The sequence below is a fragment of the Propithecus coquereli genome, unplaced genomic scaffold (genome assembly GCF_000956105.1).
Source record: "Propithecus coquereli isolate 6110/MARCELLA unplaced genomic scaffold, Pcoq_1.0 Scaffold89, whole genome shotgun sequence".
Classification (NCBI taxonomy): Eukaryota; Metazoa; Chordata; class Mammalia; order Primates; family Indriidae; genus Propithecus; species Propithecus coquereli.
This window is the reverse complement of record NW_012155173.1, coordinates 7,179,276-7,205,077: the sequence shown is the minus strand read 5'-3', so window position 1 is coordinate 7,205,077 and position 25,802 is coordinate 7,179,276. Positions and strand designations below refer to the sequence as shown.

Here is a 25,802-nt window from a genome sequence, read left to right as displayed (position 1 = left end):
AGAAATCGACTTAGAAGCCTGGGCTTAGCCCACGCTCTTATGCAGGACACCTGAAGGTTTCTTTGCGCCCACCTACAAGATGCCTGCTTTTGTCTCCAAAATGCACTGACCGGGACAGCAGGGGTAGATGCAGAAGGAGCAAGGAAGATCCTGACCCTAGCATGCAGACTGGGCATGGGTTCTGTTTACCATATTTATCAAGCAATTATTTTGCTTTCTTCACACATTCTTCTTTCTAATACCCAACAGAAGGTTCTACTCTGGACGTTTGCCCTTGGGCTGAAATAGGAGAGGCAGAAAGGTCATTTCACTGAAGGACAGGCCAGCATGGCCGGGCTGTAGTGCCTGGCCATTTATTTTCCCATGCATCCCTTGCTGCTGCAAGGGGACACCTGGACCTTGGGGACCAAGACTCACCCGCAGAACATGAAGATGGTGCTGGAGGTGGCATCGTAGGGCAAAGGCAGCGTCTGCTGCAAGCACAGCTGCTCACAGCCGCCGTTAAAGCCATCAGAGCAGTCGATGCCTTTGGAGTGGTCGTAGCAGCCGGAGCCATCCTTCATGGGCCTCAGCTCCTCAGGGCACTGCTCGGAGAGAGGGCAACAGGGTGGTTATGGCTGAGGAGGGAGGTGGTGGGCCCCATCACGCCCTCTCCTCCCACCTTCTGAAAGGAACATGTGTCAGCTACCGACAGAGATGGGTTGAAAGTCTCCTTTGGTCATTTAATAGCCGTGTGGCCTTGGACAAGTCCCTTTACCCCTCCAAACCTCAGTGTACCCACCTGTAAAATGGGACTTTCGTGACTATCTGCTTATAGCATCATGAGAATGAAGGGTGGTGATGTCGGCACAGTGCTTAGAACACTGGCTCACGTGGCAACCACACAGCAAAGGTGAGCTGCTATTTAATATCGACATTGCTGGGGTCATCTGCATTATTATTTTTATGGTTATTGCCCAATAGGGTCTGCTGCTATAAAGGCCATGTAGGGAGGCGACCAGATATATTTTAAAGAACTCCTACCAACAGGAGTTTAAATTGCAGCTCTCTCCCTTCTCATTGTGTGACTCAGGCAAGTTACTTGCCCGCTCTGAGCCTCAAAGCCCTCATCTATTCAGTGGGCACCTACACCTACAGATGACCTGCTGGGACGCTGCCACTGGCTCCCGCAGGTGCGTCCTTTACTTCAGACTTTGGCACGTAATTTGATACTCATAAAATGTGAATTATCATCCTTTCTGTCTTGAATTGGTGTCTCCTTCTCCACGTTGTCCTTGGAGCCCTCAGTGAGATTCCTGCGCACTCACAACAGGAGTGTGCAAAGGCTCCTAACTGGTCTGCTGGCCTCTGGTCCGGCCTCCTCAGAACCGTCCTCCAAGTGGCCTCTGGAGTGATATTTGTAAATAGCATCACTCCCCCGCTTAAATAAATAGATGCATTTTTAAAAACTTGCATCTTTCTTAAGGTGATAATCAAGGTCGTCCCTCTACAGATGATTCCAAACACGCTGCCTGGCCATGTGCACGTTCCTCCACGTGACCCTTTGGTCCCTACGCAAATTCCACGGAGCCCACCCTTCAACGACCTGAGCTGGGAGGCTCTTGTCAGTGAGTCTGGCACCTGCTAAGCTCTGTAAACGGAAGACCATACACTGTCGGGATAGCTGGCTATTTATTTAATTCAGTTTTCCATCATTTGATGGGGTTGAGCTCATCTTCTCCAGCCCAGCTGACAGAGAGGCAGTTCCAACACTCCTGCCTTCACAGAAGAAAATGAGGTACTAGGTTTTAATTTCAGTGCTCCTGCGGGCATTTCCTGTCCTCCAAGATTAACACCCAGAGCCCAGCCCTCCCCATCCATCACTGGACATCACTGATTAAAATGCCTTCCCGGGGCGCCCCCCCCGCCCCCACCAGCCAGCTCCCTGCTCCCGTCCCTAAGCCGTCGTCCTGACCAACATCAATAACAAAACAAACACACAAAAATTAATTTACAAAAACCATCATCACAACAGCAACAAAAGGCCAGCCCTCTCGGAAATTAAATTTTGCCTAAGAAGAATTTGTAATTATAAATGCACGAGAGAGTTCTTCGAGACATTTGAGACTGGCGCCAGGAAGGGTGACAGAGAAAGTAGGTTATAAATGGCCTTTGTCAAGCTGCAGAGAGGTTATAAAACTGCTACATTTTGTGCTTAAAAAGAAAAATCAATTTTCCATGTGAGTGAAGAGCTGTATATATTAATACAAGCTCAGAGGAGGCCCCTGCTTGTCTCTGAACATTCACTGTCAGACAGGAGGGCACCTGGTCACGAGGTCATTTGGAGCCATTTGCTGGTGCTGGGGACAGGCTCTGCCTGTCTGCGGAGACTCAGGGACCAGGCTGAGAAGAATGACTGACCTTATCCCCAGGCACCGGCAGACACCCGGGACAGGGCATTAGTCTCAGTTCTTTCCAGCCCCCACTGATTCTCTACCGCTTTTGTTCTTTACAAGAGCGTTCACTACACTCCAGGTATTGTCCAAGCACTTCACCTGTTTTGACGTATTTAATCCTTCTAGCAAACGCATGAGCTAGCGTGGTAGGCTGATAATGGCTCCCTAATACATGTCTCTGTCCCAATTGCTGGAACCTGAAATCTGTGAATGTTACTTGTCTGGTACCGTTTCTGCAGGTGTGATTAAGTCAAGGCCCTTGAGGAGACTCTCCAGAATTTTCCAGATTGGCCTAAATGCCATCACAAATGTCCTCAGAGGAGAGAGGCAGAAAGAAGTTACGCAGTGAGGAGAAGGCAATGTGGAGGTAGAGTGATCCTTGGGGCCATGTGGCCACAAACCACTGAACACGACAGCTACCAGAAGCTGGAAGAGGCACAGATTCTCCTCTAGAGAATCTAGAGGGAGCATGACTCTGCCAACACTTTGATGTTGGACTTCTGGCCTCCAGGACTGTGAGATAATAAATTTCTGTTGTCTTAAGCCACCCAGTTTGCGGTTATTTGTTACAGCAGCCAGAGAACCTAGGACAGGTAGGTACGATCATTATTCCCATTTTACAGATGAGGAACCTGAGGCTCTCTCTGAGCTAACGCATCCTGCCTACATGCTCAGTGTCACAAAGCCTGCACTGGAATTCAGGTCTGACTTTAGTCTTCATATTCTTATCTCTCAGCTGTCTCCCCCATTTAGAGAAAGGAAGCTGAAGTCCAAATAGATTCAAGCACTTCTGGAGGCTCTATCAGAAAACACACATAAGTATCTGGCTCCAAATCAGGCATATAATCGGCACTTGTAAATGGAGGATAAGTGAATGGAGATAAATAAATAATAAATAAATGAACCCAACTTCCCCAAAAGAAAACCTAATGGAAACTATTGGCTGATTTAGTTCTTCATTGGCTCATGTAACATATATTCATTGAACACCTACTCAGCAGTGCTAAGCAAATGTTCCAGGTACTGGAAATGTAATAGCAAACAAAACAGACAAAATTCTGCTCTCATCCATTGAGCTGACATTCTAGAGAAGAGACAAATGATTAACAAGTAAACAAATACAATGATTATTTCATAGATTAGAAAAGTGCTCTGAAGAAAGAAAAAAGTATGTGATAAAAAGTTAATAGGGATGGGGTGGAGGAAGCATAAATTTAGCCTAGAAATAGGGTAGACAGATGTCTTCCACTTTATTCTTCTTTTTCAAAGGAAGTTTTGGCTATAACAGTTCCTTCACTTTTCATTTAAATTTTAGAAAACTCTTATCTACATCCATAAAAATCATGCTGAGGTTTTGATAGGAATTTTATTAAATGTTTATATCAATTTGGAGAGAATGGGCTTTATTATGTTGTGCCTTCTAATTCATGAATACAGTATGTCTTTCCATTTACTTTGATCTTCTTTGATTTCTTTCATCAACATTTTATAATTTTCAGCATACATGTCCCATATGTGTTTTATCAGATTCCCATCTGAGTATTTCATTATGTTTTAGGGACTGGCAAATGGTATTGTAGTTTTTATTTCAAGTGTCCACATGTTCATTGCTAGTATATAGGAATACAATTGATGTTGTGTATTTGTCTTGTATCCTGAGACATCGCTGAACTCACTCATTACTTCTAGGAGTTTTCTGTTTGTTTGTTTTTCTGAGACAGAGTCTTGCTCTGTCAACTTGGGCTGGAGTGCAGTGGCGTCAGCCTAGCTCACAGCAACCTCAAACTCCTGGGCTCAAGTGATCCTCCTGCCTCAGCCTCCCAGAGTGCTAGGATTACAGGCATGAGCCACCATGCTAGGCCCTGCTAGGAGTTTTGTTTGTTTTGTTTTGTAGATTCCTTGAGATTTCCTACATAAATAATCACGTGATATGCAAATGGGGCAGTTTTATTTCTTCTGATCTGAAAGCCTTCTTCATTTTTTAATAACAGTGGTGAGAGTGGACCTCCTCGCCTTGTCCTGACCTTTCAGAGAAAGCATTCAGTCTTTTACCATAAATATGTTATTTATGTTCTTATTGATGTTCCTCTTATTGAAGTTCTTCATCAAGTTAAGTTTTCCTCTATTTCTATTTTTCTGAGAGTTTTTACCATTTTGGGTGTTGAATTTTGTTAAATGTTTTCCCTGTATCCATTGATATGACCATGTGATTTTTCTTCTTTTACTTATTAATATACTGATAGATTCTCAAATACTGAATCAGCCTTGCATTCCTGGAATAAACCCCACTTTATTATAGTGGGGTTATAGTGTATGGTTCTCTTTTCTGTATTTTATGTATTGTTGAATTCTATTTGCTAATATTTTGTTAATGATTTTTGCAACTATGGTATATGCATAAGAGCTATTGGTCTTAACTTGGTAGTTTTCTATTTTTGTACTGTTTTTGCCAATTTTGATATCAGGATAATGCTATCGTCTTAAAATGAACTGGGAAGTATTCCCTCTTCTTCAATTTTCTGGAAGATCTTTTTTAGAATTGGTGTTAATTCTTTAAATATTTGGTATACTTTTCCAGTGAAATTATGCAGGCCTAGAGATTGGGATGAGGGGAGTTTAAAGTGACAAATTCAATTTCCTCAACAGTTATAGGGATATGCAAATTATCTGCTTCATATTGTTCAGTTGTGGTAGTTTGTGTTTTTTAAGAAATCGGTCCATTTCATCTAAGTTGTCAACTGATGTGTGTAAAGTTATTTATAGCATTTCCTTATCATCCTTTTAAAATCTGCAGGGTCTGTAGTGATATCACTTGTTTTGTTCCAGATATTGGTAACTTACATCTTCTCTCCCTTTTTCAACAGTCTTGCTAGAGTTTGCTCAGTTTTACTGACATTTTCAAAGAATCGGTTTTTTGTTTTATTGATTTTTCTCTATTGTTTTTCTGTTTTCAATTGCATTGACCTCCTTCCTTCTACTTGCTTTGGGCTTATTTTGCTCTCCTTTTTCTATGTTCTTAAGGTGGGAACTTAAATTATTGATTTGAAACTTCTTTTTTTCTAATGTATGTATTTAGGGCTATACATTTCTTTCTCATTGGATATTAAAACACAGATATGTTACAAGAAAGGGATGAATCACTGCTTTAGCTGTGTCCTGCACACTTTGATATATTGTATTTTTATTTCGTTCGGCTCATTGTATTTTTTTTATTTCCCTTGAGACTTCCTCTTTGACCCATGGATTATTTAGAAATGTGTTGTCTAGTTTCCAAGTACTTAAGAGATTTTTCTGTTATCTCTGTTATGAACTGAAGGTTTGTTTTTCTCCCCGAATTCATATTTGAAATCCTACCTGGCAATTTGACAATATCTGCAGTTGGGTCCTTTGGGAGGTAATTAGGTCATGAGGCTAGAGCCCTCATAAATGGTATTAGTGCCCTTATAAGAAGAGGGAGGGAGACCAGGGCTCCTCTCTCTCTGACATATGAGGACACAGTGAGAAGGCACGGAAGAAGGAACCTCACCAAAGAGCAGAATCAACAAGTACCTTGATCTCAGACTCTGGCCTCCAGAACTGTGAGAAATAAATGTCTGCTGTTCCAGCTACCTAGTTTATGATATGTTGCTATAGCAGCCCAGGCTTCTGAAGTCACTTTCTGTTAATGACTTCTTGTTTGACTCTACTGTGGTTGAAGAACACGCTTCATATGATTTGAATTCTTTAAATTTATTGAGACTTTTTTCATGGCCCAGGATATTGTCTACTTTGATATGTGTTCTCTAGGCTATTGAAAATATTATATATTCTATAGTGTTCTATAAATATTAACTAGATCTTTTTTCAGTTGATCCTGTTACTGAGTTCCTCTATAATGTTGCTGATTTTCTGTCTAGTTCTATCAATTATTGAGGGAGGGGTATTGAAGTATCCAACTATCCTTGTGGATTTGTCTATATTTTATTTCAGTTCTATTGGTTTTTGCTTCACACATTTTGCAGCTCTATTGTTGGATGCATAAACATTTAGTATTGCTATTTCTTCTTTTATCATTGTATGATGTTCCTCTCTGGTAATTTTTTTAAAGCCTATTTTATCTGATATTAATATAGTTACTCCTGCTTTTGAGTTACATAATATGTCTTTTTCCATTTACTTACAACCTGCCTATATCATTATATAGGACATGAATTTCTTGAAAATAGCATATAATTGGGTCATGCTTTTTAATCCACTCTGCCAATTTGTGTCTTTTAATTTGTGTACTTAGATTATTTACATTTAATGTGATTATTGATATGTTAATGCTTAAGTCTGCCATTTCATGCACTGTTTTTTGATCTCTGCTTTTCATTTCTCTGCATTCTTTTTCCTGATTTCCTGTGGGTTAATTGAATATTTTTTTTTTTGTTTACGATTCTGTTTTGATTTATCTATATTGTTTTTGAGTGCATCTTTATGTGTAGTTTTTAATGGTTGCTCTAGGTATACAGAACTTGCCGCAGTCCACTGGCGTCATCATCTTACCAGTTCAAGTGATATGTAGTAACCTTACCTGCCTTTAAGCTTTATATCATTTTACTTTCTCACATTTATAATTTTCATAACAATTCCCTTAAATACATTTCAAACCACACCAGACAGTGCTATCATTTTTTTGCTTTAACCATCAAACATAATGTAGAAAATTTAAGAAGAGAAGAAAGGCTCCTTGCATGTATCCATATTTTTTCTGTTTTCTTTCTTGCTTTCCAATGTTCCAAGATTCCTTCTGTTACCATTTCCTTTCTGTTTCGACAACATCCTTTAGCCACTCTTTTCAACAAAGTCTGTTGGTGACAAAGTCTCTTACTTTTCCTTCATCTGAGAATGTCTTGATTTCTCCTTCACCTCTAAAGCAAATTTTCACTGGATATAGAATTCTGGGTTAACAGTTTTATTTTTATTCAGTATTTCAAAAATGTGCCACTTCTTTCCGGCTTCTATGATTTCTAATGAGAATCCCACTGTCATTAAAATTGTACTTCTGTAGATAAGATGTAATTTCCCTTTCCTTGCTTTCAAGATTTTTTTTTTCTGAAACACAAAAGCCATTTTCAGAAATTTGACTACGATGTTTTGGTGTGGATTTCTTTGTGTTTATCCTGTTTGGGGTGTGCTCAACCTCTTGAATCTGTATATTATATCTTTTGCCAAATTTGAGACATTTCCAGCTATTACTTCTTTGCATGCTTTTTCAGTCTTTTCTTCCTGTGGGATACCAATGGCACAAATGTAAGATATTTTTACACAGTCCCACAGGCCACTGAGACTGTGTTCATTGTTTATTTCTGTTTGCTCTCTGATGTTCACAGTGGGTAATTTCTATTGGCCTATCTTTAACTTCATTATTTCCTTTGTTCTTTGCAGGCCACTGAATTTTTATTTCATTTATTGTGGTATTTTTCAGTTCTCATATTTCCATTTGCTTCTCCTTTATATCTTCTGTTTATTGAACCTTTCTATTTTTTTCATTTGTTTCAAGAGTGCTTGGTGACTGCTTGTTAAAGCATATTTACGATGGCTGTTTTAACATTTTTGTCAGAAAATTCTAATATCTTTTATGTCTTGGTGTTGGCATGTATTGGTTGTCTTTCTCATTCAGTTTGAAATTTTCCTGGTTCTTGGTAAGTCACATGATTCTCAATAGAAATGTGGACATTGTTGGTATTATGTTTTTATGTTGTAACTCTAGATCTCATTTAAATACTGTATTTTATCCAGCTTCTTTTGACATTCCAGCAGGGCAGGTGGTGGGGCTCTGCCTTTTTACTGATAAGGGAAGATGGAAGCCCAGGTTTCCCACCTGGCCTCCAAGGACGCCCAAGAGGGAAGGCCCCTCATTGCTGCAAGGTGGGGGTGGGGATCTGGCTCCCTATTAGGAGTCCACAGATATGTTCCTGGATGAGAGCGGTAGGTATGCCTTGTCACTGTCCCCATTTGGCCTCCACTGGGTGGGGGGTGGCCTCATTACTGCTGGTCAGTGGTGAATGTCCTGACTTTCTACTGATCCTTCTCTGAGAACATCCCGGCAGGGAGAGGCGAGGTGCCTCATTACTGTGGGTTAGGAATAGAAGTCCGGGCTCTTTGTGTGGTCTCTGCTGACACTGGATGGGCCAGTATTTCTCTGAGGTTAAAGTCCTGGCTCCCCACTGGACTTTTGCTGGCATGGGTGGGGGTGGGTCCACATTTTTGGTTTGTTTGTTTGTTTTCCTACGGTGTTTGGCTGGAATAGAGCAATTATTGTCTAAAATTTTCTTTCTAGCTAGGTTGCCCTTTTCATGGTACTTTGGCTAGACAGAGCAGAATTTTGTGGTTTTTTTGTTTGTTTCTTTTTGTTTTGGTTTGTTGTGTATTGTCGCATGCGCGTATTGGTATTTTTGAGTTGCTAGCTCCTTCAGCTCCCAGCCTGGAACATATGAGGCAAAGAAAAAACTCAGGGAACTGACCACCATGCCTTTTCTTGAGTCCTGAAGTCCCTGACCGGTCTGTCTTCTCTCTCCCTTTCAGTCTTATGCTAGTTTTATATATAATATCCAGAGCTTTTAGTTGTATTTAGTGTGAAAAATAGAAAAAAGATATCTACTCCCTGAAAGCCTGTTTCTGCACAGACCTAGAGCTAAGAATGGTTTTTACATTTGTTACGTCTTTTATAAAAAAAGAGCATGAGACCAAAAAAAGACCACATGTGACCTGCAAAGCCTAAAATATTTACAATATAATCCTTTACACAAAAAAGTTGATGACCCCTGACTTCAGCGATGGGAAGGCACCAACTGGAAGGTATTGGAGGGTTGTCGGCAGAGGAATCAAGTGATTTGATTTGTTGCTTTGAAGAGATTAGCGGAAGTCAGTGAATTCAATTATCTCTGAGCACTTTCTTAGAGCTCACGAAAGGAGCCTTGGGAAGCAGGATCTGTGGGACTGGGAGTAGGCTTGAGAAAGGGGGCGGGTCTGTCTAATAATGACTCCACACCTTGGAGGGCTGCTCCTCTGCCGGAGGTTTTATAAGGAGCAGGTGAGAGAGCTGAGGATCTGGTCCAGGCCAGCTGGGCTCCAATTCAGGCAAGGACCCACAGGGAGACACTGGGCCTGGGTCCCTGAGCCTTGAAGTCTTTAAGATCCAGGGGCAGGGAGGGGAGCATGCCCAAGAGAGGAGGGCTCCCAGCTGTTCCCACCACAGGCTGGCCCTGCCCTGCTCCCCCAGCTTCCTCCTCCACCCGAGCCTGCTCTTGCTTCTTTCCAGCCTGACTTTTCATCATCGCCAAGCCATTTGTTTCTATTTGTAATTATGCATTTTAATGTTCATTAATTATGAAATGCAAATTGCTCCGAGCACGAAATTTGTAATGAGCTGTTTTACCACCCCACCCCCAGGTCTAGAAGGTGGGCCAGCTGTTCTGAGCAGAAGAAGGGAAAACAACCGACTTCCAAAACAGACTAACTTTTCCTGGGGCCTGAGTGTATCACATGGTAAGGAAGGCTGGGGGACTTCCTGGTGGCTAGAGGAGGAGCCCCGCCCCTCCTGGGTCCTGGGAGACATCAGTGTGGTGGCTTTGCTCGTTGCTACAGCCCTGAGCCTGAGAGGCAGGTGGGGTAATGGAAAGAGCTCTAGTCTTGGACCCAATCTCCTATTGGCTATGTCACCTTGAGCTGGTAACTCAGCTTCTCTGAGCCTCAGTTTCTTCATCTGGAAGAGAGTGATTATGCTAAAGCCATCTTCAAAGTGGGTGTGGCTGGCAAATGAGATAATAGCCAAAATAAGCCAGGCCGTCGATACATGCACAGGAATGCCTCTCCAGAGCGCTGAGTCCCAGTTCTGCCCGACCTGGGTCTCTAACTGGGTGAGTGGCTTCAGGCCACAACGCTGGACTCTCTGGCCTGTGTCCTTCAGTGAAGACGTGGGACAGCAGGGAGTTGGAGAAGACTTCCAGGGCTACCTGCTCAGTTTTCGTCAAAGCAGCTATGAATTGTGAAAAGGGGAGAATTAGCTTTAAAATATTTAAAAGGAAAACGGGGAATTTCCTTGCAATTGACTGAACATGTTTGAAGAAATCACAAGGATACCTCCAAACCTGCTGAGCTAGGATCAAAATCTTGTCCTCTTCGAAAGGCCTGGCAAGCATTTGATTTCTCTAAGTGTCATCACAGAGCAAGCCTAATAATAGCACTGCATCTCAGTAACAGTGCCCCTTCCAGCAGCAGTATGCCTCGTAAGATCATAGGATTAAAGGAAGCCACGTGACAACGATGAGACTAAACACGTATGCAAGGCAGAGCATGCTATTGGTCACACAGGATGCACACAACTGTGACTGACGTCTGGCGAGCCACTTCCTCAATGTGTGCCCTTGCTTCTCAGAGCCTCAGTTTCCATACTCACACTGTGGAGGAAGTTAACTCCTTCCTCACTAGGCTTGTGCGAGGACCAAGGGAGCTCATGTACCTGACACACGCCTGACACATGGCAGATGCTCACAACATATTGACTGCTGTTGTGGTTACCTTGTTACTTTCTCCAAACACAGCACTCATTCCGGGAGAAATGTAGGTGTAGGGAGAATACTGCCACGGGCAGCTTTTGTTGTTCCCAGCAATGCTAGGGGAAGACCAGTATTCTCCTGCCCACTTGGCACATGGGGAAACTGAAGCTCAGAGAGGCCAGGTGACTTGCCTGATGTCACACAGCAAGTGAAAGGCAGACTGAGCCCACCATTGAAGGTCCCCTGATTGCAAATGTGGTGCACTTGCCCTGGATCCACGTGGAGGTGGCCTGTCTATAATGTCACGGGTGGTTCAGACTGGCTAGGGCTACCCAGGGATTGTGAGGACCTTGTGGGAAGGGCCCCATGATGGGTAATGAGAGGACTTGGGTGCTATAGGGACACGGAGGTTGCTTGTAGCATAGTCTCAGATGTACAGATCAGATGCAGCATCTTGGGAAGAAGAAGAGGGAGGCGAAGAAGCAAGGAAGGAAGTGAAATGGATATTTACTGAGCACCTACCAAGTGCTGGGTATTTTCCCACGTGCTATCTCTCCGAATCTGCACAAAACTCAGAGGCACCTCCAAGATACAGTATCCTCATTTTCCAGGCAAGGCTGTTGAAGATCACACGAGCTGAGTAAAGGCTGCTGAATTCTTCAGTATGAACCATCCCTCTGACCAGAGACGGAGCAGACCTGGTTCTCCCCGTCCCAGGGGCCTCTGGTGTGCAACCCGGGAATGTGAGTGAGTGGGAGGGCCCTGCCGGTCCCCGCCACCCCGCCCCCTCCCCCTCAGCCTCAATCTGTCAGCGAGGCCAGCTAGCCTGTCTATTAATGCCGACATTGATTTGGACAACCGGGCCAATCAAGAGCCCATAATTACTGGGAGTTTCAATCAACTCATGCCAATTCAGCTGCTGCTCAATTTGTGCTGGACTTCGGTGCCGACGAGGAGGGGAGGGGTGGGCATGTAAAAAGGATTATGGGATCAATAGCCCTGGGTAATATAGGGCAGCAGCTGCAGGCGCCATTGGGGATCTCGGACCTCAGAGTGGAGGAGGCAGACTCTGCCCCCATTCCCCAGGAGAGCTGCCGGCACAGAGTGCAAACCGCCATCCTGCCTCACCTCTGCCTCCTCCTGGGACTGGAAACCACTGAGGCCCCACCAGACAGCACCTGTTCTCTGCAGGGTCCAACCCTCAGTACCTTTGTCCATGCTCTGCCTTCAGCCAGGCCTGCCCCCTTTTCCTAAAGAGTCCTGTGTATCCTGTCAGTTATAGCTCCAATGGCCCCCCTCTGTGCATCTCTTCCTGACCTCAGAAAGCAGAAGAATGCTGAGCAGACAGAAAGAAAGTCTCATCCGGATGCTGCCACTTCCTAGCTGTGTGGCTTTGGGTCAGTCACTGCGCCATTCTGATCCTGGTTTCCCCATTTTAAAATGGACTTAAATCACTGCCTCCTGGGGGTTGCAGGGAATGCTCAGCGCCATCGTGGATGAGAAATCCCCGTGTGGAAGTTCCTCTTTTCTTTTGATCCCCTAAGTCAGAAAGAATCCTATTTCTCTCATGTTAATGATTCTTCTTCTAGCACGAGCTCCATTCTGCCAGGTGGGATGGTTTCTGGGTCACAGTCTGTCTCCCCAGGAGTCCGTGGCTATTCGAGGAGAGGGACTGTAATACACACAGCTTCCTTTTCTCAGCTCAGCACGTGGGAGGGAGACAACTGGGTGTGCAGGACAAGTGTGGCCTTTGGGGTCAGGCAGGCCTGGGCTTGAATCCCCACCTGGCTTTCCCACATACCAGCCAGGTAATGTGAGCCAATCACTTCATTAGCATTTGAACCTTGACTCTCTCAAAGTAAAATGAACCTAATTATACCTACTCAGCATTCTACAGGAAAAAAGGAAAAAGTTAGACATTTAATGTTGCTAGCATAATGCCTGGCACATAGCAAGGTCCCACGTGTTATAAAAGTTGTTATTATGATTATTATCACTCTTAATATTCAATACTCAGTAAATATTTTTGGAATGTAATGAAATGTCTGGATGTATTGCTTAGTTTTGGCTGGGGTTCCAGTGAAATACCAACAGGCCATTATCCCCACATGCCGGCCATCTGTGCAGCATTCAACACACGCTGACAGAAGACACGAGAAAGGAAATGCAAATGCTTTCAGGACACGCCGTGGGCCAGGCGCCACATTAGGTACTTTCTTCATACTACTTTGCTGAAGGCCCACAATTCTATGAGCTTGCTATTATTACATCAATTTTTGCCAAAGAGGAAACTGAGGCTTCAAAGATGGATCTGCCTTTCTCTCGTTGCTCGGTTCTGGAGCAGAGCCAGGCTGCGAACGTTGCGGAGGGGTTGGCTCTAAACCCACACTGTCTCTACTGTAACACACCACCCCTTTCCTATGGAGATGCAAAGTAGAAAACATGATAGTTCCTGACCTCAAGAAGAATCTGAACCAAAGGTAGGACTGGTTAAATCCCAAGAGGTAAGTCATGGTTCACAATGTCTTATTATCCAGAATTGTGCTGAGCCAACCAAGAACAACACAACCTGATTTTAAAAGGGGCAAATAGCTTGAACAGACATTTCTGCAAAGAAGATACACGAATGGCCAATAAGCACATGAACAGATAACCAATATCACTGATCATTAGAACAATGCAAATTAAAACCACAATGTAATATTATCTCATACCCATTAGGGTAGCTGTTATCAAAAACAAAAACAAAAAAAAAAAAGAAAGGAAAAGAAAAAGAAAATAAAATAGCAAGGGTTGGCAAGAATTTGGAGAAATCGGAGCCCTTGGGCACTGTTGGTAGGATTGTAAAATGGTGCAACTACTATGGAAAACAGTATGGAGGTTCCTCAAAAAATTTAAAAAAAGAACTACCATATGATCTAGCAATCCCACTTCTGGGTATATATCCAAAAGAATTGAAAGCAAGGTCTTGAAAAGTTATTTATATGCCCTTATTCATAGTAGCATTACTCACAATAGCCGAAAGGTAGAAGCAACCCAAGTGTCCACTGACAGATGAATGGATAAACAAAATGTCATATATACATATATATCTCTACATAATTGAATATTATTCAGTCTTAGAAAGGAAATTCTGACACATGCTGTAATATGCATGAACCCTAAGGACACTATGCTAAGTGAAATAAGCCAGTGACAAAATGAAAAATACTGTATGATTCCATTTATGAGAGGTACCTAGAGTAGTCAGATTCACAGAGACGCAAAGTAGAATGGTGGTTGCCAAGGGCTGGGGGCAGGGGGATTTGTTATTTAAGGTTATAATTTCAGTTTTGCAAGATGAAAGAGTCCTACAGATCGGTTGCACAACAATGTAAATTTATGTAATACTGCTGTACACTTAAAAATGGTTAAGATGATAAATTTTGTATGTATCTTACCACAATTAAGACAATTTTTAAAAATTATTTTTAAAAAGGAAGTAGAAGGCACGATGGTTTCTGACCTCAAAGAGAACCTAGAGCAACTGAGGGACCAGCTAAACCCTGAGACGGAGATAAGTCAGGGTTCCAGATGGCTTACGCTCAGAGTGCTGGAATGGAAAGCGTGTCCCTGCGTGGCTGGGTTTGCTCACTCCCGTTGATCATGGCTAGTTACAGAATGTTGCCAGCCTTTCCCATTAGAGGAGTCCCAGGCCATTAAGAAGGCACAGGTTGGCATCCCTGCTTCAGCCACATTCCTTCTCTTCTCTGGCCCTCAGTCTTCCTCACTGTCTGGTGAGAAAAGCGGCAGCTCATCTCCAAGCCCTTCCAGCTTGGACATCCTATGGTTCTCCAAAAGAGGTCGGCAGGAATTCGAAGGACTGTCAAGTGGCAGGTTCTGGCAGTCAGCAGCACCTGAGCTGGGAACCCTGGAGAGGGGCTCCTCTAGGGGGAGCAGCTGAGAGCATGCTTGCAGCTCACCCCTACAGCTCTTCAAGTGACTGGTCAACCTTTCGGTGGCAGTCACCAAGACCCCCGCCTCTCCCTCTGAAGCCCCCCAGGCTCCGCACGGAGCAGGTGTTCAGTTCAGCAGATGTGGGACCTGCTGTCCTCAGGCCTTATGAAGCCTTAGCCCCAGCCCTCAAGGGGAATCTAGTCTAATGGGGGGAGAAAAATAAGTGGGCACATTCTTATCAACCTTGGGGGGTTTTATATGGTAGAAATAAGCACGAAGGGCTGAAGAAGGAGAGGACAGGGAACATTTTCCTAAGAAAATCTGCCAAGCGTCCTGAAGAATGTCTGTTCAATGGCTGTCTGGTGGTGACAATAAATAGCTTTTGTGTAGCTCATTAATAATAATAATAGCTAACACTTAATAGTGCTTACCGTGTGTCAGACACTGCTTTAAGTGTGTTTTGAATATTAACTCATAGTGTGGACAGCCTGATGGTATAGACACTACTGCTCTATTCATATTACAGAGAAGGAAACTGAGGCACAGACAGCTTTAGTAACTTGTCCCAAAGCCATAGGGCAGATAAGTGGCATGGCCGGGATACGAAGCCACGCTATGCTGCCTTTCACAGTGTGTTCAGGTTTCTAAGGTACTTCTCCATCTGTCATTTTGTTCTAGCCTCGTGTGACTGCAAGGTAGAGATTCGGGTCCCATTTGGAAGAAGAGGACCCTGAGGTGCAGAGGTGTAAGAGGACTTCCCAAGGTCACACAGTGAGTACGTGCGGGGTGGGGCTGAGGCTCGGCTCAGGTCTGCGCCAGTCCAAAGCTGTGCCTGCTGGGCTGACGGCGAGGCTCAGCGAAGGAGGCTTCTGTTGCCAACGTGGGGGGCTCTAACATCTTCCTCCTGGTCAGGCACTTTGTTGTGGAAGGGCGCTGGGGGGGAACTGGACATCTCTTGCACACTCCCCATATGCCAGACACACTGCTAGGCTATCTTATTTCATTGAAGCTTCCCCACTACTCAGAAAAGGGGGTACTACTATTTTTACCACTCACAGAGGGGAAGCTGAGGCTTAGAGAGGGGAGATGACTTGCTTCGGGTCCACACTTTAGGTGCCTGGATGTCTTTCAGTTTTTAGAAGCCTCATGTCCTATTCCCTGTGTGAGTGGCACAGAGCCAAGGGGATTTTGCTACAGACCTGTGTGCACGAGGCGCTTGGGGAAATGGCTTAACAGTGACATTGCCTTAGCACTTACCGTGGAGCCAAGTGCCATTTAAGCACTGATCGTGCCTTAACTCATTCCTCCCTCACAGCAACCACAGGTGGCAAACACCATTATCATGCCCACTCTACAAATGGGGAATGTAAAGCACAGAGAAGTTCATTAACATGCCCAAGGTCACACAGCCAGCACGTGGTGGAGCCAGGAAATCACCAGAGTCTCCTTTCTTAACCCCTCTGCTACATTCCCTCACACAACAACCATGTGAGGTAGCGTGATGCAGGAAAAAACAAACTCAGTTTCTCCTTCCGTACTGTCTCACAACACAGCCGACACAGAACATTTCTGTGACCTCTGGTCGCTAGAAGTGTGTGGGGATGTCTCTCTACCAGCAACCACTTCTCTGGTGCTTCTTCATCAGGCACCAGCTGGGTGTCCTCTAATTCAGTTCCATTCTCACACTTTCCACCTGGAGACAGCACCAGATCCCACAGGTAGACTGCCCCCACTTCAGATGCCAATCGCCACCCCAGGTTTTCGTAGCTGTGCTTCTCACAGCTCCCTTCCTTGGGTTCCATTATTTGGCCAGAGCAGCTCATGGTACTCAGGGAAACACATTCACTAGTTTATCATAAAAAATATGCCAGTGGACGCCAGACGGAAAAGATCCACACAGGGCAGGGTGTGTGGGAAGGGGTGTGGAGCTACCGTGCCCTCTCCGTGAGCACCACCCTCCATGTTCAGCTATCTGGAAACTCCCGAATCTAGTCCTTTTGGGTTTTTATGGAAGCTTCATTACATAGGCCATGATTTTTCTTTTTTTTTTTTTTTTGAGGCAGCGTCTCACTCTGTTGCCCAAACTGGAGTGTAGTAGTGTCATAGCTCACTGCAGTCTCAAACTCCTGGGCTCAAGTGATCCTCCTGCCTCAGCCTCCTGAGTAGCTAAGACTAAAGGTGCACGCTACCACAGCCAGCTAATTTTTTAAATATTTGTTGAGACACGGTCTCACTGTGTTGCTCAGGCTGATCTCAAACCTCTGGGTTCAAGTGATCCTCCTTCCTCAGCCTCCCAAAGTACTAGGATTACAGGCATGAGCCACCACGCCCCACCATAGGCATGACTGATTGCATCGCTAGCCACTGGACAGCAATCTAACCTTCAGCCCCACGCCCCTCCCCAAGATGAGGGGGTGGGGCTGAAACTCTAATCCTGCCTTGGCCTTTCCTCTGACCTGCCCCCATACTGAAGCTACCTAGGGACCACCAGCCGACACCCGTCGACTCATTAGTGTGCATAAAGACACTTATTTGGAGATAACAAAGATTCTAGAAGTAGTACACCAGGAAGTGGGGATGAAGACCAGTTATATATTTCATATCACAGGTAAATACTATTATTTTACCCTTTTAAAAAAAAATCCTGGAAGACTAAGACACAAAGGGGTTTAAAGCATCTTGTCCCAATATTACAGAGTAAGTGGTAGAGACAGGATTTGAACCCATGCAGCCTAGCCCCAAAGAACTCCCTTCCATCCACTACTGTGCCCAGTAGTGAGCTCCTCATTCAGGGGTCAGGGCCAGTCCTTCATGAGGGCAGGCTGGAGACAGGGACTTTTCCTGCCTGCTGCCTGCTGGGTTTAACTGGCTGGTATCCCTTCCCCATCCTCTGTAACTAAAAACTCAACTTGCAGCTTGAGGCAGTGTCCTCACTACGCACCTTCTCATTGATCACCCAGACTCTGAGTGAGAAATGATTTTATAAGCTGGTTGGCTTTGAAAAGCATAGAGCAGCAGCCATTGAGCATATGCTTCTGTGGGTATATATTTATTCAGCTTATGTTGAGTGTAATTCTGGATGGTTTGCATATTTTATTTTTTGTTGCAGAGAGCAATTTAAAAGAAGAAGGAAAAAATCTGTCTCTGAATGGAGACAGATGCCATATATGTTGGCCCCTCAGGGTACTGGAAGGGATGAGGTTCCCCAAGTCCAGTGCTCTGGGAATGCAGGTGGGTGGAAGGAAAAATCACAAGTGCTGAGAATCAGGCATCGACTCTAACACCCACGGAAAGGCACTAACCACCCAGCCCAGGGCAGGGTCCTTCATTCAGGTTTTTATTTCCAAGGCCTCTCTGATAGCCTGTCTGACTCTGTCCTCTAGATACTATTAATATGCACTTTGCACTAAATATTGGCTAGATCCTGGGCTAAGAGCATGCCATCCCACTTAACTGTCCCGGCAATCCCATGTGGAGATGCTGCTGTACACAGAAGAACACTGATACATCACTGCCCGTTGTCATCAACTAGTGCAGCAGGAAGTTCTGGGGAGGTTGACTCCAGAATCAGTGTCTCAGAGTCTCCATCACTCTCATCTGGTGGTCCCTGGAGTCCTGATGACGATGCTACCGATTCCTATCTGAGTGACACTGAACATGTCACTTCCCAAGTTGACTTCCACACTCACAGAATGGGGACAGCAATACCATTTTGCTGGGCTGCTATGAAGATTCAGAGACCCAAAGTTATACTTAGAAAAGTCGTTGCAGACATTTGTTCTCTTTGTCTCTCTACCTCTCTACCCCACCCCCTGCCTAAAAGGTTCTCCTCTCACCCAGGATGAACTCAAGATGCAACATTTTAAAATGAGCCTTAGAAAAAGCCTGCAAGGTTTTGGACCAGCTGGAGGGGAAAAAAAAAAAAGTATACTCGTGTGGGTGCCAAATATTCAAAGGAGGGAAGCAGCAGCCCAAACCAGAGTTTAAACCAGACGAAATTATTATGAAAGGAGAAAGTTCATCCTGTCAATGAGCAAAAAGCAAGCATCCGTGTGTGACTCTAGGTAGTAGGATCCAAAGCGTCATTTTCTTGCTCTGTAAATAGACTTTGTATTTGCAGGGCACAATTAATGTCTGTAACTTTAGGGCCAGGAAGAGGGTCTGACACATAGTGGGTACTTAGGTGTCGAGTTCTGAATGCAGCTAAAATTTGAATTGAAACCACAGGCTGGCTGATAACCAATTTTTCCTTCAACCAAAAGCAAGATCAGTTTTACCTAGCTTGGAAAGATGTGCTATGTGCTGGGGAATCCAATACCAATAGTTAAAAATAAAATAAAAGAGTTGCTCTATGCATACATAGGTGGGAAAACTATAAGGAAAAGGTAAGGGACAGAATTTGCCTAAAAGTCAGGGTTCTGGCTACTCCTAGAGGGGAAGGAGGAGTTAAAATGGGAAATGGGTGCATGGTGGGTGTGTTGGGTGGGGGGCTTCTGGAATGCAGGTGATATCCTGACAATCCAAAATAAGTGTCTCAGGCAAGATCTCAATGGAGGCCTATTAAGCCAAAGTTTGAGGACGCACCCAGGAAAAGCACAAACCACAGAAGCATCTGTGACCTGTGACACCCCCAAAGGGGGACCTGGGAACTCAGTATTTAAAGGGAGAGGGCACCCAGAAAGAAAAAAGGAGGAAGGAGGTGGGCCGCGAGGCAAATGGTTACATTCTTGTGAGGCTCTGATTAGTGCCCAGTAAATTTACATTTTACATTAGATAAGGTGAATGTCTGAAGAGAAAAAGGGAGTAGAGGAAGAATCAATTATGCAGATGCCTCTGAGTGGGTAGAGGAATGATTGATCTCATCTTGTCTCTGTTCTGCACCTGGGAAGATAAACTTGCAATCAACATTATCAGTGTGGTATCAAACAGACTTTAGTTTTAGGAGCTAGATTTAGCCTGCGGACCTAAAGTTACAATGTGCATGTCCTTGTTTATGGGAGGCCAGCAAAGAATTTCCTAATGAATGATCTGTGGGGGCAGTCCTTTCTGTGGGGATCTGGCTAATGCATAAGGTTAGTAACAGCTATTCATTTGGAAGGGGGCCTTGCATGACTCAGCCTCCGGGCTTGACCTTCACTTTTGAATAAGAAGTTGAGGGGCTCCTGAGATTTTTATTTTCCTTTGTAATTCTAATACTTGACTTGGGTGATGGTTAGGTGGGTATTGTCTAATTAGTACTGAGAGAACTATAAATAATTTTATACATATGTCTCTCTCTCTCTATTATATATATGTGTGTGTGTGTGTGTGTGTGTATATATATATTCCACAATAAAATTGCTAAATATATATCATGTAGTAAAACTACTAAAAGGATATATCAAAATGGTAGTTACTGAGGATGGCATGACTGTGGGTGATATTGTTCTTTACTCTATTTGCTAAACATTCTTGTCTATGAACATAATAATTTTATAATTAAAAACATAAGGTTTTAGTTGAATAGCTTCGTTATTTAAACAAGGCAACAACGAAAAAGTGAAAATGAGTTCCACCGCTTCTGCCTGAAATTCCTCCTATGGAGACCCTCATGTTCTCCCTAGGGTTTACTGTGCATGAAGGAACAGCTCTCCAGGGGAGGGTGGGGGACACCAAATCCCACTGGCTGTCATATAGGCCTGTCTTCCTTGTCTTCCCTCCATGAACGCAAGTACAACTTTGACTCAGGGGCTGGCACTCCAGAAAGAATCAAGTTCAACTCTGAATTTGTAGGAAGGGTAGGAGCTTGGCTGAGGATGCATAATAAGCAGAACCATGCTGGGAAACAGGGCCATTCTGTCTCCGAGGTCTATATCATGCCCATGATAACGGACTTCAAAAATACCCTTTCCTTTCAGTGATGGTGAAGAAAACTTCTCAAAACCGGGGGAAAGCCAGAAAAGGATACCTGCTCCCTAGCACACCAAGCTCCTCCGTACCCGACACAAACTGACCTTGGGAAGGGAGGCTGCGGAACTGGGTTCAGCTCATGCCTGGCCAGTCACACTGAGCTTAGCCAACAACACCATAAGGTGCTGGGATCATTCTTAGTTTATGGACAAGATAAAAGAGGGTCAGATGCATTCAGCAATTTTCCCAAAGTTGCACAGCTTCCCAGTGGTAGGGATGGGATTTGAACCCAACTCTATATCATGGCCAAGTCTGCTCTTTCCACTGGACCCAGATTCTGATTAACTAGCTCATCTCCCTCTAGGAACATATATCACTCTGCCCAGGTAGTATTTTCTCAGTGAGGGGAAAGGCTAGCAAGTGTTTGATGAAATCTTCTGTTTGCTACCTCAAGTTGAAGGGATTAGAAAATATCTGGGCTAGTGGGCAAAAAATTTTTAAGGCAGGGGTTGGGGAGAAGCTGGAGAATACAGGGAAAAATATAACTTTTATTATTTACACAGTGAAGGATGATGATGTCATTTCTCATCCACTTATCTCCAAGACACATGATAAAAGAATGATGATAAAGATTAAAAAAGGATGCTATCCTAGGTGGAAGAGAGTCCTACACTGGAATTTAGGACACCTAGATTCTATCCGAGTGTGGCTCTTGTGCTCTTTGGCCTTAATTTGATCATCTTTATTTTTGACCCAAGGAAAAAATATATATATACATGGTTAAGATCAAGCTAGTGGGCCAGTTGTCTTAAAAAGGAAAAAAAATAAAAAATGGAAATGCTCTAAGCAGAAGATGTAGTTTTGACATAGAAAATTATCCCAAAGAAACACAACTGTATGTTTTTTATGCTTCCATTTTTAATCTTACATATATAAATTCTTATTTATATTTGTATATGCATAGGAGAGAAATGTATAGGAGGATATATACATAGACCAAACCATGGCACAGTTATCTCTAAAGTGGGTGAGTGATAGAGAAAAAGGACCTTGATTTTCTTTTTTCTGTACACATTTCAGTAGCATTGGAATTTGTTTTATTTTACAATGAGCATAAGCTACTTTTAAAAAACAAATAAACAAAAAAAGCTAAGAAAAAAGATGACTGAAAACCAGATGGAGAAAACACCGTATTAATGCAAAAATTCTATTATTGTAATTAAGATGGACATAATTATTCCAGTTTTCCATTTCAGAGCTAAATAAAAAGGTGTCCCATTATCGGCATTCTGATGCCTCCTGCGTCCGTCACAGGCGCTGGGCACAGCCACCAAGAACTCTGCAGTCCCAGCTTCTGACCTCCGGAAACCTCAAGGAGACAGCGGCCACTACCTCATTTGTTCTTCTCTGCACCGCCCCCTGCATCTGGACGCTCCCCCACATTCGTACTGCACACTTCACTGGGCTCCACTCCCAAAAGTACTGCTTTTATTTTATCACTCCCCTGCTCAGAGACTTTTAGGCCAAACACCCTAGCCTGCCCTTGGACTGCATCCTGCAAGAAAAGCAGCACCAAACACAGAAATAGTGTGGAACTAAAGGAGTGGTGCTGCTCCTTTTTTAAAAATCCATTCCACAGCTTCACCCAAATCATGCAACACTAATGTACTTTGAAAACGGTCCCTACAGATCTCTGGAAATCTATTCTAAAGAAGTAACTTAAGGCACACAAACAGCCTTCTGCTCAAAGATGTGCAGAGCAACATTGTTTCTAACAGACCAAAGCTGGAAGCAATCAAAATGCTCAACATGAAGACAGGCAAACAATGGTCATTCCCCTCCATGGAATATTAGGCAACCATTACAAATGATATCCATGAAGAATTACCCATGGTTAAGGATGAGAGTTTTGGTACCAGGTTTCTTGGCCTAAGTTCCCTGCTCTAGGACTTAGTAGCTGTGTGGTCCTGAGCCAGTGACTTCAGTTCTCTCTGCCTCAGTTTTCTCATGTGTAAGGAAAGGGATAATGATGAGACCCACCTTAGACCCTCTGGAGCACAGCAAGCACTCAGACCATCTTAGCTCTCCTCATTGCCACCCCCACCGCCACCATCTCTGCATGAGATGTCAGACGATAACAATAGCGACCATGGTTCGTGCCTACGCAGGGCCACGTGCTGCCCTATTCTGGGTGCATTACCGCAGTCCTAACAGCAGTTTGTCAGGTAAGTATTATTATCCCCATTTCACTCAACAGGAGCCCAAGACACAGAGGCCTTAAGTAACTTGTCCTAAGGTCGCATGTCTAGTTAGTGACACAGCAAGATTTTGGCCAGGTTTCTCTGATGCCAGGATTGTGTTCTGAAGCACCACTGACTTCCCGAGGGGGGGCATGATGGTGGGAGGACACACGTTCTCCCACAGGGGCACCTTCCAAAGGTGAAAAGGTGTTTGAAGCAGGTGCATGAAACCAACAATTAAAATGTCAACAGTTAGTCCAGAGATGCTCACAAAAGGGAGGCAGAGGGATGGAGATTTACACCCCCTATATATTTGTTTCCCCACCAATTGGTGAGTCAAGCACCACCCCTGCCCCCAACCTATGCTTTCCTTCCCTGCTCTCAGGTGCTTCCAGTGTTAGAACCTCTGCCTCTGAGAACATGTATCATGAGACCACAGATTCTGGAAACTGAAAGGAACCTTAACAATGCATCGGCCCCTCCCCAGGCTGGTCCGAGCCCCCCCTCTAGTTCCAGGATGCTGCCTACCTACAGATGGCCACCGCCTTCCTGAAGCGGCTTATTTAGTGCTTGCAGCCAACAGGTGGCAGAAGCAGGATGGCAGCTCCCATCGCCTGCTGCCAATGTGGGGCTCCTTTCCGCCCCCCCCCCTCGCCATTCTTTCAGGACCCTAAGGTTAAAACCCATCACTTTGGGAAGACGGGGGCTGCTCTCTGCCTTTAGCAGATAATGACTTTCCACACAATAAAACCAGCTTACCAGAAATACCATCAGAACCAGCAAGTCTGGGTCCCCAAGAAACAAAATGAGGAGGAAAAAAAAAAAAAACAGAGAACGCTTCAAATGTCACGGGAAGAATAAAATATTTAATGTCATAAAAGGGTGCATGGGCTTTATGAGAATGCCACACGTTATAATCTTGGAAATCTTCTGCCTGTTCCATCCCCACCCCCTGCAGCCCCACTGGCCTGGAAGGGAGGGGGCTCTGCTTGAAATTCACACATGCACAGCTCCTGGCCGGGGAGCAGCTCCCTCCCTCTCAAGCCTTGGATCAGTGGTCACGTTCCCATTGCCTCCTTCGCTGGCTATCCCTGTGTTCTTTTCCAATACGCTTCCTCGTTTAGCTTCCTCCGATCTCTTGGATGCAGAGGAGGGTGGGGAGAAGGAAGTGCCCCTCGTTTTTCTGCTCCCTGACATTGCGTACATTCACTTTATCCCCGGGGAGCTATCCTAAGACTCTGGAAGTTGTCATCTGATGGGTTCAGAGAGTGAGTTTTGGGGTTCAATAAACTTGGGTTTGAATTTCTGCTCTGCCTTTACCCAGCTGGTTGGCCCCAGGCAAGTTTCTCAGGCTCTCTGAGTCTGTTTCCTTGTGGATCAAATAGGAGTAATAACCGTACTTGTCTTGTCAGGTAGCTGTGAGGATTCCATGTGATGATGCATTTAAGCACTTACCCCAGGGCTAGGCACATAATCAGCACTTGACTTGTATGTCTCTATCAGTAATACTTGGACTGACATTATTTATAGCCTTTATTCATTTCTTTATTAATAGCATTAATAATGTCAGTCCTAGCATTACTGGGAAGGTACATATCGAGAATCCTCTCTATCTGTGGCCTTGCTTGGCCAGAGGGTGCTATGATAAAGACACCATAGAGCAGATGCTCCACTCTTTAAATAGTATTTCCCAACCTAAGAGTCTGAAATAGTTCCCATAAAGGCACCTGGCTCCTGACTTTGCATTTTGCTAACAATTTTTAAACAGAAAAATATGGCAAACATCAGTCCTCTCGTTTTGAATTCTGGCAAAACCTGTCCCAGTTGTATTTTGAATCCATCACAGCCCATGGCACTGATTAACTAAGCTTGGACAGTCTATTTCTGGAAGGAAGAAGCACCCCAGGGAGTCAGACCCCACGGAGGCTCCATCCAGCTGCATCGTCCAGGAGGGCGGGACGCCCAGGGTGATGGGCCAGGCTCTCCCTGGTCAGCGGTGCCTGGGCCGGCTCCACAGCGATTTCTCACTCCAGTGATCCTTCTGGCTTGTCTTCTCCACCCCCTTGAGTTTTGCTTCCTTTAATTACAGCCCAACTGAGTCACTAAGAGGGGAAAGGATGAGGAATGGAGAAAAGCAGTCTCTTTCCCTTACGGAACCGGAACCAGATTCCGTTTTCGCCTCCCTCTGAGCAGTGCCATGATGTGTCTGACCTATAATAAATGAAAATCCCTACCTTTATTCATCTGGACTTCTAAAAAGGCAGCATCTTGCTGTTGTCTCTCAGCACCTCTGGGCAACTGGGGATCCTATGGTCCTTCCTGATATCTGGGAGTCCAGATAGCTTTTTAGGTCAAATTGGAAAAAGAAAAGGATGGAGCAGAGGAGGCAGAAATGTGACTGGGTGCTTTGTAGGGTTGGGGAGTGTGAGATTGGTTTGAGATTGGTCTGGAATTCAGAGACGGGACTGAGAACTAACGCTAGAGATACTTCTTAAAAGATACCACCACTCCCCAGGTTCCAGACAGTGTGCACATCACGCCGCCTGCCCCGGTCCTTTCTAGGAAGGCCTTAACTACCTGGCACTGCCCCTCCTGTCCAGGCCCCTTCCCAGTGTGCTTTGCCACATACCTCGGTTTCCTACTAGGCAGTTTCATTTTTCTCATGTGTAAAGTGGAAGTCATGATAATATCTAGGTCATAGGATTACTGTGAGAATTAAATTGGTTAAAATAAGCAAAGCACTAAGAACCATGCCTGGCACAGTTACTGTATGGATGGCT

At 44.5% G+C, this 25,802-nt stretch overlaps 1 protein-coding gene across 3 annotated transcripts in view; it reads right to left on the bottom strand.

Annotated features, from left to right (window-relative positions):
- ASTN2 (astrotactin 2) overlaps positions 1-25,802 on the bottom strand; it is an 893,996-nt gene that overhangs the window by 328,343 nt on the left and 539,851 nt on the right. For all 3 annotated transcript variants that reach the window (XM_012664418.1, XM_012664417.1, XM_012664419.1), the window contains one exon: positions 418-584. In XM_012664418.1, coding sequence (XP_012519872.1) covers positions 418-584 — 167 coding nt within the window. The remainder of the gene's footprint in view (positions 1-417; positions 585-25,802) is intronic.